The sequence below is a fragment of the Microcaecilia unicolor genome, chromosome 6 (assembly GCF_901765095.1).
Source record: "Microcaecilia unicolor chromosome 6, aMicUni1.1, whole genome shotgun sequence".
Lineage (NCBI taxonomy): Eukaryota > Metazoa > Chordata > Amphibia > Gymnophiona > Siphonopidae > Microcaecilia > Microcaecilia unicolor.
In genome coordinates this window covers 28,342,639-28,358,878 of record NC_044036.1, presented here as the reverse complement: position 1 = coordinate 28,358,878, position 16,240 = coordinate 28,342,639, and the positions used below count along the sequence as shown (strand labels likewise).

Genomic DNA, 16,240 nt, shown 5'->3' with positions numbered 1-16,240 from the left:
GATACAAGGAACGGAGCCAGTACGTGGGGGAGAAGGGGGACGACAGGAGACATTTACCCAGCAAACGGAGTTCACGGGGAGGAGTGTAGGGAGAGATGAGAGCGGAAAGGTACTGAGGAGCTGCGGTGATTTAACCAGAGCTGACATTGTGATGTCATAATGCCTCAGTCCACCAATGCCTAAGAGCCAACCTCATCAGTGATGTCACAATGGCTTGACTGTCCTATACTTGGCTCATACTACTACTACTACTATTAAACATTTCTATAGCGCTACTAGACTTACGCAGCGCTGTACAAATGAACATGAAAAGACAGTCCCTGCTCAACAGAGCTTACAATCTAAATTGGACAGACGAACAGACAGCTAGGGTGGGGAAATTGCAGTGGTAGGGGTGATAAGTGAGGGTGTTGAGTAAGAGAGTCATGGTTAGGAGTTGAAAGCAGTAGCTGGACTTGGGGAAACACTGACCTAGAGACCCTCGCTTTCCTCTTCACTTGTGGAAAGGGGGAAACTATTTGGAAAAATGCTACTTTATTTTAACAATAAATATAATAATAAATAATAAATAAATATCAGCCCTTTTAACTAACATGAAACCGTTTATGATTTGTAGATTTAGATGTATGGATTACATGACAAATGTCACAAAAGAAAAAAGACCTACTATGCATTCTATACAATACCCTCTGAGAATTTAAGTCTTCAAAATCCTGAATCATATAAATGGTTGATTTCTGGAGACTTTGTGACTCGGGCCATGTTTTCTCAGGCTGTAGTAAAAGACATTTGATCTGCTGGATTATCCAGATTCCAAACAATAAAAAGTCGGATGCAAGGAAGACGTATAGAGTAGTAAAAGAGAAAAACACCAGATCAGGATTGATCGTAGAGATGCCAGTCCCAAGGAATAACTCTGTGAATTTGGGGAGAAAGAAAAGATCATGAAGTACTAAGAAATGATCTATCAAGATACCAAAACAGACTTGATAAACAATCGCAATAATAAAAAAAAGTCTTTATTATCCTCGCGGTCATAGCTTAGAATTATGAAACAAAGTCCTCAAAACCAGGCAGGCAATAACTATTAGCTAAACATTGCTGCATGGAAAATTCAGCCCAAAATTCCAAACAAAGAAAAAAAAAAATTAAAAACGTGTACACAGCTTAAAAAAACCCTCAAGCATCACCTAGCTGCAGCCCCAGCATTCAAACCAGCAGCAGTCACAAGAATCTTCCATCAACCGACGCTTATAATCCACACAAGTGGTCCACATGTAGAATTCATCATGTTCAGGTCGGCGAGTCTCTCCTCGTACGATTTGCAACACAAATCCCACACATTTTCGTAGCTTTTCTTTGCACCGCTTCCAGTCGTTTTACATCTTAGCCAGATACGGCCTCCAAAACTGAGCACAGTACTCCAAGTGGGGCCTCACCAACGACTTGTAGATGGGCATCAACACCACCTTTCTTCTGCTGGTTATGCCTCTCTCTATTCAGCCCAGCATCCTTCCGACCACAGCCGTTGCCTTGTCACATCGTTTCTTCACCTTTAGATCCTCAGACACCAACACCCTAAGGTCTCTCTCCTGAGTTCAGCTTACTAATCTCTCCCCTCCTATCCAGTATCTCTCTTTTGGTTTCTGCACCCCAAGAGTATCGCTTTACACTTCTTGGCATTAAATTTTAACTATAGTTGTTAATAAGATCGCATTCATTTTTGTTATAGATTGTTATTTAAGAATTATAATCACCTGTTGTATTATTAGGCAAAGTTAATCTTCAAGGGATTATATAAAACTTGGTTCATATCATCAAGCTGATCAATCCATAGACTGGTGGGTTGTGTCATATACCAGCAGTGGAGATAGAGAGCAAACTTTTGCCTCCCTATATGTGTCATGTGCTGCCGGAAACTCCTCAGTATGTTCTCTATCTCAGCAGGTGGTGTCACACATCAGCAGCAGCTCTGGCTAGGCCTCCAAGCCTAATTTTTAGGTTTTGTTGAGTGCCTGGGGTTGAGGGCTCTTTGAGCAAGTGCAAACCTGGTGGTGCCGGTCCCTCCTTTTCTCCCCCTCCCGCTGGCTCCGTTAAAAAAAAAAAAAAAAAAAATTTTGAACGGCATTAAAGGCGTTTATTTCGACGTTTATTTAAGCGTCTATTGCAGCTACTCACTGAGACACCAGGTCGTTACGACTCGGAGAGGACAGCAGGTAATTTTACCTTTTTATAGCGGGCGGGGGTCCCCGATTCTTCTCCTCGTGGCACATGGCGTCGGAGGGCGAGGGCGCAAAGGGTCGCTCCCCGGGTCGCTCGAGCGCTTCTAGAGGGGATGCGGGGGTCTTCAAGCCGGATTCGCCCTTGGTGGGTGACAGTTTCGCGACCGATGCATTGTCCCGGTCCTTCCTCCGGCGTGGCGTTTTCCCGCCATAAACGCCCACCCCCGCTCCTCGCCTCCGCCATCTTGGCCGGCCAGCGGCTCGGACGGCTTCTTCTTGGGCCGCCCTTGAGGTTGGAGACATTATGCCATGAACGCCCTTAATTGGGCGACGGCACAGAAGCGGCTAAGGTTAAGAGCCGTTCTTCCCGCGCGGCTCCTTCGCGGAGTTTCGCGCCGGACGCCATTTTGGCGCAGAGCATGTCTCTCCCCGCTGTTGCGAGCACCGGTTGATGAGAGAGCGCCTAGGGCTGTTGCCCAGGCTGCGGAAGTGCACAGTCTGGGGGGTTTCTCCCCCGAGTTTGTTTTGCTGCTTGCATCGGGCCTTCCTCATGCACAACGCTGCCCCCCGCTCCCTCCTCTGGTAAAGGTTGAGGTTCCCAGAGGTAAACGCCTCGGGTTGATTCCCAGGCCTTGGAGGGAATTTGTCTCACCTCCGATGTAGATGAGGGCAGCGTGTCTGGGGTCTCCAACGGTCCTTTGCGGATTTCCTTGGAGGAGACGGATCCCCGCTCGGATGGAGCGGATGACCCCTCTGCAGCGCGGCTTTTCACCAGGAGGATTTGCCCAACCTGTTGTTACAGGCCATGGACACTTTGAAGATATCCTCTCCGGAGGACGTCTTTCCCTCAGCCCTGTTGGCTCTGCCATTATGCTGGGGACGAAGCGCCCGCCTAGAACCTTCCACGTGCATGATGCCATGCACACCTTAATTTCGGCTCAATGGGATGTCCCAGAAGCGAGCCTTAAAGTGGCTAGGGCTATGTCCCGCCTCTATCCTTTGGCTGTGAGTGAACGTGAGGCCTATCTGTGGCTACCGTGGATTCTTTAAATCACTGCGGTGACTAAAAACGGCATTGCCGGTGGAAGGTGGCACGGCCCTAAAGGACGCCCAAGACAGGAGATTGGAGGCGGCCTTAAGGTCGTCCTTTGAGGCGGCTGCTTTAAGTTTGCAGGCCTCAGTTTGCGGCTCCTATGTGGCCAGGGGTGCCTGACTATGGTGCAGCGGGCTTCCCGGATCATTCCTTGAGGGATGATTGGCCAGCCCTGGAATCGGGCTGGCCTATTGGCAGACTTGCTGTATGATGTCTTGAGAGCCTCAGCTAAAGGCATGGCTCAGACTGTCTCTGCGCGGCGGTGGCTTTGGCTGAAACATTGGTCTGACCACGCCTCAAAATCCGCCCTGGCTAGATTGCCTTTTAAAGGCAAGCTGCTCTTTGGGGTCGAGCTGGACAAAATCGTGACTGATCTTGGCACGTATAAGGGCAAGAAGTTACCGGAGGTCAGGGCTCGGGCTAGTGCTCGTCCCGGTACCTCCAGAGGACGGTTTCAGGAAGCCCGGTACCGCCCGGGCAGGTCGGTGCTTCTGCCCCCTCTTCCTTTAAGAGGAAGTTCTCCCCCAAGCAGCATTCCTTTCGCAGAGACCGCCGTCCCGGAGGTGCCCTCCGGTCCTCCCCCAGGGTCTCGTACCCAATGACGGGGTATTGGTCCAGCCCCAGTGCAGATTGGAGGACGGCTGTCCTCGTTTCTGGGCGAGGTGGACCACAATAACTTCAGACGCTTGGGTGCTGGAAGTCATCAGAGACGGCTACAAGCTAGAGTTCTGCCGACCCTTAAGAGAGGGTTTGTACTCTCTCCCTGCAAGTCTCCGGTCAAAGCTGTGGCAGTGCAGCAGACTTTGGACAATCTGATCCTGGGTGCGGTCGTTCCGGTGCCAGAAAGTCAGCTTGGCAAGGGGCGTTACTCCATTTACTTTGTGGTACCAAAGAAAGGAGGTTCTGTCCGCCTATCCTCGACCTCAAAGGGGTCAATCGGGCCTTGAAAGTGCGGCACTTTCGCATGGAGACTCTCCGCTCTGTTATAGCGGCAGTGAAGGCAGGGGAGTACCTGGCATCCTTGGACATCAAGGAAGCGTACCTGCTATTCCCATCTGGCCTCCTCATCAACGCTTTCTGCGTTTTGCAGTCCTGGGCCGACACTTCCAGTTCAGAGCCCTCCCGTTCGGGTTGGCTACTGCTCCGCGGACCTTTTCCAAGGTAATGGTGGTCATAGCGGCCTTCTTGCGAAAGGAAGGAGTACAAGTCCATCCTTATCTGGACGACTGGTTGATCCGAGCCCCCTCTTATGCAGAGTGCGGCAGAGCTGTGTAGGGTAGTTGCTCTTTTGAGCTCCCTGGGATGGATCATCAACTGGGAGAAGAGCCAGCTGCGCCCGACTCAGTCCCTGGAGTATCTGGGAGTTCGATTCGACACCCAAGTGGGCAGAGTGTTCCTGCCAGACAATCGGATTGTCAAGCTTCAGGCTCAGGTGGACCAGTTCCTAGTAGCCTCTCCTCTTCGGGCTTGGGACTATGTGCAGCTGTTGGGCTCTATGACGGCCACGATGGAAGTAGGCCCTGGGCCAGGGCTCATATGAGACCACTACAACACTCTCTGCTGCAGCGCTGGACTCCGATGTCGGAGGATTATGCGGTGCGTCTTCCTTGGATCCAGCAGTGCGCAAGGCGCTGAGCTGGTGGATGCAGACAGACAAGTTGTCTGCGGGAATGCCTCTGGTGTCCCCAGAGTGGATTGTCGTCACGACGGACGCCTCGTTATCGGGCTGGGGAGCCCACTGCTTGGGAAGGACAGCGCAGGGGCTCTGGTCTCCTGCAGAGGCAAAGTGGTCTATCAACCTCCTGGAACTCAGAGCCATTCGGTTGGCGCTTTTGGAGTTCATCCCGGTACTGGTGTTGAAGCCTGTACGGGTCCTGTCGGACAATGCCACGGCTGTGGCCTATGTCAACCGCCAGGGAGGTACCAAGAGCGCCCCTCTAGCCAAGGAAGCTAGGAGTCTATGCCAGTGGGCGGAAGCAAACCTGGAACAGCTGTCAGCGGCCCACATTGCCGGAGTCATGAATGTCAAGGCGGACTTTCTCAGTCGCCATACCTTGGAGCCCGGAGAGTGGCAGCTATCTGCTCAGGCGTTCTTGGACATCACGAAGCGCTGGGGCCAGCCGAGCCTAGATCTGATGGCGTCATCGGCCAATTGCCAAGTGCCGCGCTTCTTCAGCAGAGGACGGGACCCTCGATCCCTGGGAGTAGATGCTCTTCTCCAACAATGGCCGACACAAGAGCTTCTCTATGTGTTCCCGCCCTGGCCCATGTTGGGCAGGGTACTAGACCGGGTGACAAAGCATCCCGGCAGGATAATCCTGGTGGGTCCGGATTGGCCCAGCGTCCCTGTATGCGGACTTGATCAGGCTCTCAGTCGACGATCCTCTGCGGCTGCCAGTGGAGCAGGGCCTATTACATCAGGGTCCCGTGGTGATGGAGGATCCCTCCCCCTTTGGTCTTACGGCCTGGCTATTGAGCGGCAGCGTCTGAGGAAGAAGGGCTTCTCAGACAAGGTCATCGCCACTGTGATGAGAGCGAGGAAACGCTCTACTTCTACTGCTTACGCCAGGGTTTGGCGTATCTTTGCAGCGTGGTGTGAAGCAGGCTCTCTTTCTCCTTTCACTGCTCCAATTTCTTCAGTGTTGGCGTTCCTGCAAGAAGGTCTGGACAAAGGCCTGTATCTCAGTTCCCTTAAGGTCCAGGTAGCGGCTCTGGCTTGCTTCAGGGGCCGCCTGAAGGGTGTTTCCCTGGCTTCGCAGCCAGATGTGGTGCGCTTTCTCAAGGGAGTAATCACCTGCGCCCTCCTCTGCACTCAGTGGTGCCTGCGTGGAATCTCAACCTGGTGCTGAGAGCATTGCAGAAGCCGCCGTTTGAACCCTTGTCAAGGGCATCTCTGAAAGACCTGACGTTGAAAGCAGTCTTTTTGGTGGCTATCACTTCAGCCAGAAGAGTTTCCGAGCTCCAGGCGCTCTCATGTCGAGAGCCTTTTCTACAGTTCACTGAGGCAGGAGTGACTATTCGCACAGTGCCTTCCTTCCTGCCCAAGATTGTTTCTCGCTTCCATGTGAATCAGCAGCTATGTCTCCCTTCATTTCGTAGGGAGGACTACCCAGAGGAGTACTCTGCTCTTAAATATCTGGATGTGAGACGAGTCATCATCAGATACTTGCAAGTGACCAATGATTTCCGGAAATCGGATCATCTGTTTGTCCTTTATTCAGGTCCTCGTAGGGGTCTGCAGGCTGCTAAGCCTACAGTGGCAAGATGGGTCAAGGAAGCCATTGCAGCGGCTTATGTGGCCGCGGGGAAGGTGCCGCCTATCCAGCTGAAGGCTCACTCTACAAGAGCTCAGGCGGCCTCGATGGCAGAGGCCGGTTCCGTCTCCTTGGAAGAGATATGCAAGGCGGCAACTTGGGCTTCGGCCCATACATTCTCCAAGCATTACCGCTTGACTGTGGCTGCTCGGGCGGAGGCCCGGTTTGGAGCTTCAGTGTTGCGGTCAGGGATTTCTATGTCCCGCCCTGGGTGAGTACTGCTTCGGTACATCCCACCAGTCTATGGATTGATCAGCTTGATGATATGGAAGGTAAAATTATGTATAATCATACCTGATAATTTTCTTTCCATTAATCATAGCTGATCAATCCATAGCCCCTCCCAGATATCTGTATTGTTTTTATTCTGGTTGCATTTCAGGTTTAAGTTTAGTCTTCAGTTACTTCAGAAAGACTTCGTGTTCAAGTTTTTTCACTTGGATTCTTCAAGAGTTAAGACGAGTTTGTGTTACAGTGAGCTGCTGCATTCCTCTCCCCTCCGTTTTACGGGGCTGGATTGAGACTTAAAATTCTGCCGGCACTCCCTCCCACTTCGTGCGGCTGTAGGGCAGTTTTGTACCCCTCCCTCTTCGGCGGTGTTAGGGTCAGTCAGCTCCTCCCGCGGTTGCGGTTGCAGGATAAGCCAGATCCCCCCGCATCGGCGGGTGTGGTGTCCCTCCCCCGCTCCGCGGGGATGAGCTGGACGGATTCCCCTCCCCCACTTGTGGGGATGAGCTGGGTTAATTCCCCTCCCCCGTTTCGGCGGTGGTGAGCTGGGCAGAGTGTCCCTTCGTGGGTGTAATTCTCTAAGTGCTGAGTCCTGCGGATGGAGCTTTGATATCGACATACTGAGGAGTTTCCGGCAGCACATGACCACATAGTGAGGCAAAAGTTTGCTCTCTATATCCACCTGCTGGTAGATGGACACAACCCACCAGTCTATGGATTGATCAGCTATGATTAATGGAAAGAAAATTATCAGGTATGATTATACATAATTTTACCTTTTTTCTCTGTTTTATTTAGTAGATGGTTGTAAGTATGTCTACTGTTTCAATATTTTTTCTACTGAAATTAGTCTTACTGCACACCACTTTGGTTAAAATTTCTTCAAAAAGGTAGTAAATAAACCAACACCATTAATACTGACCACCCCAGCCCGAAGTTAGGCCTCTACCTTGCCAAGAGCAAATTCACCCTCTCAAGTGCAATTAAAAAAACAACCTGCTCCAGAGATGGTGGGTGTACTTGATGCTTGAGAGGCAAAATTCATATGCTCTGGTATTTGTTTCTAGTAATAATCTTTCTTACAGTACTGCTGTACACAATGGGAGACTTGTAGTACATCTGTGACTTAACTGGTTTATGCTTCGCTTGTGTTATTTTGCAGTTCTTGTGACCTGTCAGCCTGATGAATTTCAGTGTGGGATGGCTCGTGTGTCCATGGGACCAAGCAGTGTGATAAAGTGCGCGCTGCCCAGACAGTAGTGATGAGGCTGGCTGCATCATCGGTATGTAGGGGATTATCACTAGTCCAGCACGGACAACCTCCCGCAGTCCTCCAGCAGCTGGCCTTACGGAATTTAAAGGGGGTTTGGACAGAATCCTGAGGGAAAAGTCCATTGAACATTATTAAATTTTTTTTGGGGGGGGGTGCAGGGGGTGGTTGCCGGGTTCTTGAAGCCTGGATTGGCCGCTGTTGGAGACAGGATGCTGGGCTTGATGGACCCTTGGTCTTTTCCAGTATGGCGGTGCTTATGTACTTTCAACTTCTATCATTTAGTGATTGGTTATTTCCCTCTCCACCCCTCCTCTTCTCTCCAGCTGAGTCCAAGTGTGAAGGTTCCAGCAAATTTCATTGCAAGAGTGGGGAATGTATCGATGCCGGCAAAGTGTGTGATTCCCAGCGAGATTGCAGAGACTGGTCAGATGAACCGCTGAAAGAATGTGGTACAGTGTCTTTCCTAGTATATGCATAGAACTTCTTTCTGGTATATTATATAAAAATATCTCTGGTTCTGCCCCCAGTGGTCTACATAAAATGTGTTTATTAGAAAAATCAGATTGGTTTGAAGACCAAAATTTAATCTGTTGCTTTCATGGCTGGTGCACCCAACTGAGGAGAGATATTTCAAATATTTTCAGTGTTTTCACCCTTCCCTGTTTTATAGCTGTTGAAACTGGATAAGCTGTTCAAGGATGGTACATTATAATGTAACGGAAGCTTTCCTTGAACCGATGTAGAGTCTACATTTTCATTTTGCTGTCTCTCAGGGTCTGACAGCAAGTCCCTCCAGTCCAGTTATCAGTAATAGAAAGGGCAGCTCAAACAGACAATAAGAACTGAGCCAGAGAGGGGTTCTAGCACTTTGTTTGAATGGGATGGAGCAGGCTTGCACTGCTTCCCCCATCTATGATAAACTTTGCTTTGCAGTGGAACCTGCATAGTAAGGTTTGGGTGGTAAGGCAGGTTTCAGAACTGAACTCAACAGTCGGGTACCAGGGTACTCTGCTGAGAGCAGAAAGGGTGAAAGAAGAGGAGTGGGAGTCAGTGTCCCACATTATATAATGGTAAATTTAAATAGTGAGATTATTAGCAGTCAGACCAGTTTGAAGAGTAGTTTTTCAGTGACATATTTCCTTTGATATTAAGGAAGGTTTGCCAGTCACTGCTCTGGTGCAGTGTAGATCAGATTACACCAGGGGTTCCCAAACTTTTGTGGTTCATGGCACCCGTAGTGTTTGAGCAATTTTTCGCCGCAACCCCCCTCCCCCCCAGCCACATGGGTCTCTGGAGCAACTATAAATATCTGTACCTGCTTTCCCTGGGATAACTTTATATAGGCACACGGTCTATAGGTTGCAGTATGTTTCGAGTTTTGCTGTACATGTCTAGCCTCATAGACTTACCTACCAGAAATTCTACTAGATCATCACGTACATTCATGAATCTTACTACCCCAACTGCAAAGGACTAAAATATAAACTAACATATGCATCCAGTTTCTCCTACATAAGCACCCAGTTATGGAATGCACTACCAAAATCCACAAAAACATAACAAATTTCCGAAATTACTAAAAACCAACCTATTCAATAATGCATACCACGAAGATCCATCCGAATCACCAGAGAACAAAATTTCATACCAGAATTGTTTAAGCTAATCTATCACAATTGAACTTTAATCCAATACCTTTTTATTTATCATCACGAAAATGAATTCTCTTTACTTGACTGCCTAATCCACTCTGTCACCTGCATTTTAACTATGTATTTCTCATTCCGGAACTGGTGATCGCCATAACGGAACAATGTATGCCACATTGAGCCCGCAAATAGGTGGGAAAATGTGGGATAAAAATGCTACAAATAAATACATATTTGATATACTGCCAAATGGGCAGTTTATTAATCAAACATATAAATGGCGAGTGTCGTACTCACTCGCAAATGCGCAGCTCTGCCCCGCCCCGCATCAATACGTGATGATGGGGGCGGAGCAGAGAGGGTCTCTGCTGCGCATTTGCAAGGGACGAAACCGCCGTCACTAACGCTCCCCCCACCCTCCACCCGGCCAGGCCCTCGCTCCGCTATGAAACAGCGAGGGAACGCAGCACACAGCTCTGCTCTGCTGAGCTGCCGTCCTTCCTTCTTCTCTGCCTGTGTCCCGCGCTCAACGACGTTACATCACACGAGGGCGGGACACAGGCAGAGAAGAAGGAAGGCAGACGGCAGCTCAGCAGAGCAGAGCTGTGTGCTGCGTTACCTCGCTGTTTCAATAGCGGAGCGAGGACCCGGGCCGGATGGAGGGGTGGCGGCGACTCAGGGGAGGGGCAGCTCGGCGGCGGGGTGGGGCCTTGCAGCGGCGACGGGAAGGGGCTTTCAACCCCCCCCTTTTCTATAACATAGTAACATAGTAGATGACGGCAGAAAAAGACCTGCACAGTCCATCCAGTCTGCCCAACAAGATAACTCATATTTGCTGCTTTTTGTGTATACCCTACTTTGATTTGTACCTGTGCTCTTCAGGGCACAGACCGTATAAGTCTGCCCAGCACTATCCCGCCTCGCAACCACCCGCCCCTCCTCCCAACCACCGGCTCCGGCACACACCGCACAAGTCTGCCCAGCACCATCCCCACCTCCCAACCACCAGCCCGCCTCCCAACCCCGGCTCCGGCACAGACTGTACACAGGGCCGGTCTTAGCAAGTGTGGGGCCCTATGCAGACCAATTTGGTGGGGCCCCATCATAGCCCCGCCCCAGCCCAAGCTAAACTTGTACAGAAAAACTGATTGAAATAATAAGCACAATGCTATCATGAACCCCCCCCCAGAAATTATTCAGTTCAAGTCCACTACAATTAGTAGTTCCAATTCTCATAACCCCGGGGGGGTCAGAGGTGCGGACACACAATCTCTCCACTGCAAAACAATACACAAACTTGTGCAAAAACACATCAACCTTACCAAATCATAACAGCACTAATTCCAAGGACAGGACGAGCTACAACCTTATGCGTGGAAAGACAGCACTGTAATTACACCAGGCTCTAAAACACCAATACACTACCTCGTGAAAAAAACAAAACAAAAAGGGCTGCAAATGCTACATGCTAGCAGGATACTGCACCTTGATCACGCATGAAAAACACATGACACAACAGATATGAAGGCAAAATAAACTGGAAAGTTACCTCAAGAAGTCAGACTCAGCATGCAGCAATACTAGAAAAATTGAAACTTACATGCAAAATATCACAGATGCACATTTCCAAAAGCTGACATATTCCAATTAATACATTCTGAATAAAATACTTTTTTCTACCTTTGTTGTCTGATCATTTGTTTTTTTCTATTCGCTTTGGTCCAGTGTCTTCTGTTTTATGCAGTGTCTTCTTTCCATTTGATATTTTTTCTCTCACCATGTCCACCATCCTCCTGTGTCCTTATGTGTCCATGTGCATCTCCTCCTTTGTCTTTCCTTCCCTCCATTCCTGCCCAACATTTCTCCTCTCTCCCCTGCCCTCCATGTCCAGCAATTTCTCCTCTCTCCCTGAGCCCTCCCCTCCCATCCATGCTCCTTCCCCTGCCCCCTCCATTCCATTCATCATCCCTATCCAGCAATTCCCCTCTCTCCCTGAGCCCCCTCCCATCCATGCTCCTCTCCCCTGCCCCCTCCATTCATCATCCCTATCCAGCAATTCCCCTCTCTCCCTGAGCCCCTCCCATCCATGCTCCTCTCCCCTGCCCCTCCATTCATCATCCCTATCCAGCCATTCCCTCTCTCCCTGAGCCCCCTCCCATCCATGCTCCTCTCCCCTGCCCCTCATTCCATTCATCATCCCTATCCAGCATTCCCCTCTCTCCCTGAGCCCCCTCCCATCCATGCTCCTCTCCCTGCCCCTCCATTCCATTCATCATCCCTATCCAGCCATTCCCTCTCTCCCTGAGCCCTCCCATCCATGTCCTCTCTCCCTTACCTCCCGCTCCCACGTTCAACTGCCTGCCCGCCCTGGCGCCCTCTTTTTCACCCCCAACCAAGGATGGCTCTTCGTTTTTTTTTTTTTTTTTAACTTTACCCGCCTCCATCGCCGGAATCCGAGCGTCACTAAAAGCGCTCCTCCTCTCCCGAGTCCCCGACGTCTCTAGCAGAACGCAGCAGAACTGGAGCTCTTCCTGATTCGTTCATTCTCAGTGTCCGCCCTCGAGGGCGGGACACTGAGAATGAACGAATCAGGAAAGCTCCAGTTCTGCTAGAGAGTCGGGGGACTCGGGAGAGGAGGAGCGCTTTCAGTGACGCTCGGATTCTGGCGAGGCGGCGACGGAGGGTAAAGTTAAAAGAAAATAAAGATCCTTGCGGCAGGAAGAGGCTGACTGAGGCGCGGCGCGGGGCCCCCCTAAGCGCGGGGCCCTATGCGGCCGCCTCGGCTTAAGACCGGCCCTGACCGTACAAGTCTGTCCAGCACTATCCCCGCCTCCCAACCACCATCCCTCTGCCCACCCCCGGCCCTGGCACAGACCGTACAAGTCTGTCCAGCACTATCCCCGCCTCCCAACCACCAGCCCCGCCTCCTGATTCTGACTAAGCTCCTGAGGATCCATTCCTTCGGCACAGGATTCCTTTATGCTTATCCCACGCATGTTTGAATTCCTGTTTTTACGGGCTGAACGGCTAGTTTATAATAAAAAGAGACACAAAAATGTACAATAAAATAGGAAAGTTAACAGTTCAGATTGCATGTCCACATTCTTTTAACCGTGTACACTGTTGTCGTGACAGCAGACCTAAGCAATCAAAAGTTAAAAATCTTATTCAAAAAATAGGTTTTTAGTCCTACTCCTAAATCTTGTAAATGAAGGTTTTGCCTCAAATTCCATAGTGTGAAGTTCACAACAGTAAAAATAGAGGACCAGATTGTATCGAAACAGATCTGACGAAAAGAGAGTGCCAGTAATAGATGGTGTGCAGAGGAACGTAAAAACTGAGTGGGTATATGTGCCTTCATAATCTGAGCACCCTGTTATAAAATTATCTCCTGCATGCCTGACTCCCAAGGAAACATCCTGGGTTTTTTTTTTATGGACGAGGCTACAGAGAGAAGATATTGTACACTGTTCGGGTTTTGAAGAGGCACGGCTTTAGGATGAACATAAAAGAGCATTCCGATCCTCAAGTGGATTTGCAGCCCAAATATACAGTTGACTTCTGACTGTTCCTTAATGAAAGGAACACTCTGTACGGCATAGACCCTGGTTGTTCTGCTTCAAGGCATGTTTCAGGGCACTGTGGAGAGAAATGCAGCTTAACCGCATCCAGCTATTACCTGCGTGGTTTTAAGTGGTTCGCCTTCTATTCTTTTCCTTTGGGATTGGGGTCACGTGCACAAGCTTTAGTTTATGTGGGAGGAAGGGGAGAGCAGAGTGTTTGTTAAAGGGCAGCTGGATTTCTTGCTAGGAATAATCCACTCTCGGATCAAGCTAGTTCCTTTGTGATGAGCACTCCTGGTCCTGAGCAGCCTCCTTGTACTGTGTTCCTCTCTGCTGCAAACCTCTGGTTTTAAGAGTCCTGCTTTGCATTAATTGTTGAAGGGGGGGGGGTGCTTTCTCTTTACTCGGAATTGCAGTTAACAACTTGCCTATACTTTTACACCATTTGTATCTGGAGAACAAGCAACGGGCAGTTGTTTCAGTGCAATCCTGCATTTCAGTTTCTAATCACCTCCTTCCGCAAATTACTGAAGACTCGTCTGTTTGAAACAATTTATGGCAAGAGCCAAAACACATAGAGTCCACACTCACTGATCATCAATGCTCCATACATCCACTCCTAACCCTCATCCCCCGTAATTCCACATCACTCATACATCTGCTCACAGGAATATGTACACCATATATCTCTGTGTCTTAACACTGCCCTTTAAGCTTCCCATTGTCTCTTTCCAACGTTTCAATGTTGATGTCCCATTGTCATATTCTTAATGATACTTCGATGGTTTCACAAAACTTGTACAATGTAACCTATAACCAAGTTGTAACAAATGTATTTCCATTATTCATATCTTATTGTAAGCCACACTGAGCCCGCAAAGAGGTAGGAAAATGTGGGATACAAATGCAATAAATAAATAAATAAATAAAGTTGGAAATTAATCCATTTAATTTACTCACTGAAAAAAACACGACCACATTTCACATCTTTACATAGAGCTATGTTGGCTACCGGTAGAAACAAGGATTAGATTGAAACTACCCTGCACACTATTCAAAATCCTCACAGAAGACTTTCCAGGCTACATGCCGTCATACATAGAATTCATTGCCAATAAGAAGTTGAGTAGGCCCAATAACTGCTCCCCTCTTTTGCTTTACCTTCCCCTAAAGGAATAAATCGAATCAGCATCTATTAGCATACCGAGCACCAGAGTCTGGAAGGACTTGAACTTAAGCCTAGACTATTTAAACGACTATAGGCAATTCAGAAAACATGTAAAAAAAAACATGTATCTTTAAAAAATTGCTATGTTAATTCCTCTACAACCCAACGTAAACCTCTTCACCCAGGAACATAACATTACTAAAGATCGTACTGGACATCACGCAATCTTCATCCCTTCCGATCCTCCACATATACCTCATTCGATCACTATACAACCTCGTCCTCTACTCCTCCGGCTCACCCTCCAATTTCCACGCTTCTGCTCTACCTCTCTCGATCATCACCTGATCACATTTACACTTCTTCACCCCCCCTTCCCCGTCCAGGAATCTCCAGGCTATTGACCCCCCCCCCCCCACTTTATCCTCTAGTATCTCTAATCTTTCTCCTCCATCATGTCCTCCGAGACTGTAGACAAAGCGGTCTCCGCTTACAATGCCGCTCTGTCTGCTTTGGACACCCTCGCTCCATCCACCTCCCGTCCCACAAAGCGTACTAATCCCCAGCCTTGGCTGACCCCTTGCATCCGTTACCTTCGTTCCTGCACCCGATCGCTGAACGCCTCTGGAGGAAATCTCGTACCCATTCAGACTTCCTTCACTACAAATTCATGCTATCCTCCTTCCATTCCTCCCTATTCCTTGCAAAACAGGACTATTACACCCAATTGACCAATTCTCTCAGCTCCAACCCTCGTCGTCTCTTCACCACCCTTAGCTCCCTCCTCAAAGTGCCCCCCGCTCCCACTCCCCCTTCACTCTCCTCAATCACTGGCTGACTACTTCTGCGACAAGGTGCAAAAGATCAACCTTGAGTTCACTACCAAGCCACCACCTCCTCTTCAGCCTGTAGCCCCATCCAACAACCAACCAACCATGGCCTCTTTCTCCTCCTTTCCTGTGATCACCGAGGATGAAACCTCTCGCCTTCTTTCCTCCTCGAAATGCACCACCTGTTCCTCCGATCCCAACCCCACCAACCTACTTAACACCATCTCCCATACTGTCACCCCCTCCATCTGTCGCATCCTTAACCTTTCTCTCTCCACTGCAACTGTCCCTGACACCTTCAAGCACGCCGTAGTCACACCTCTCCTAAAAAAACCATCACTTGACCCTACCTGCCCCTCCAACTACCGCCCCATCTCTCTCCTACCCTTCCTCTCCAAAATACTTGAGCGCGCCGTTCACAGTCGCTGCCTTGATTTTCTCTCCTCTCATGCCATCCTCGATCCACTTCAATCCGGTTTTCGTCCTCTACACTCGACAGAAACAGCACTCTCTAAAGTCTGCAACGACCTGCTCCTCGCCAAATCCAGAGGCCACTATTTCATCCTCATCCTCCTCGATCTATCCGCTGCATTTGACACTGTCAATCATGATTTACTTCTTACCACACTGTCCTCTTTTGGGTTCCAAGGCTCTGTCCTCTCCTGGTTCTCCTTTTATCTCTCCCACCGCACCTTCAGGGTACACTCTCATGGATCTTCCTCCACTCCCATCCCACTATCTGTTGGAGTTCCCCAGGGATCTGTCCTTGGACCCCTTCTCTTCTCAATCTACACCTCTTCCCTAGGCTCACTGATCTCATCTCATGGTTTTCAGTATCATCTTTATGCTGATGACACCCAGCTATATCTCCACACCAGACATCACCGCGGAGACCCAGGC

General features: G+C 49.4%; 1 protein-coding gene across 1 annotated transcript in view; it reads left to right on the top strand.

Moving 5' to 3' along the window:
• LRP8 (LDL receptor related protein 8) overlaps positions 1-16,240 on the top strand; it is a 534,355-nt gene that overhangs the window by 437,425 nt on the left and 80,690 nt on the right. Inside the window, 4 exon segments of the mRNA XM_030207129.1 lie at positions 5,307-5,345; positions 8,052-8,099; positions 8,102-8,140; positions 8,454-8,579. Coding sequence (XP_030062989.1) covers positions 5,307-5,345; positions 8,052-8,099; positions 8,102-8,140; positions 8,454-8,579 — 252 coding nt within the window.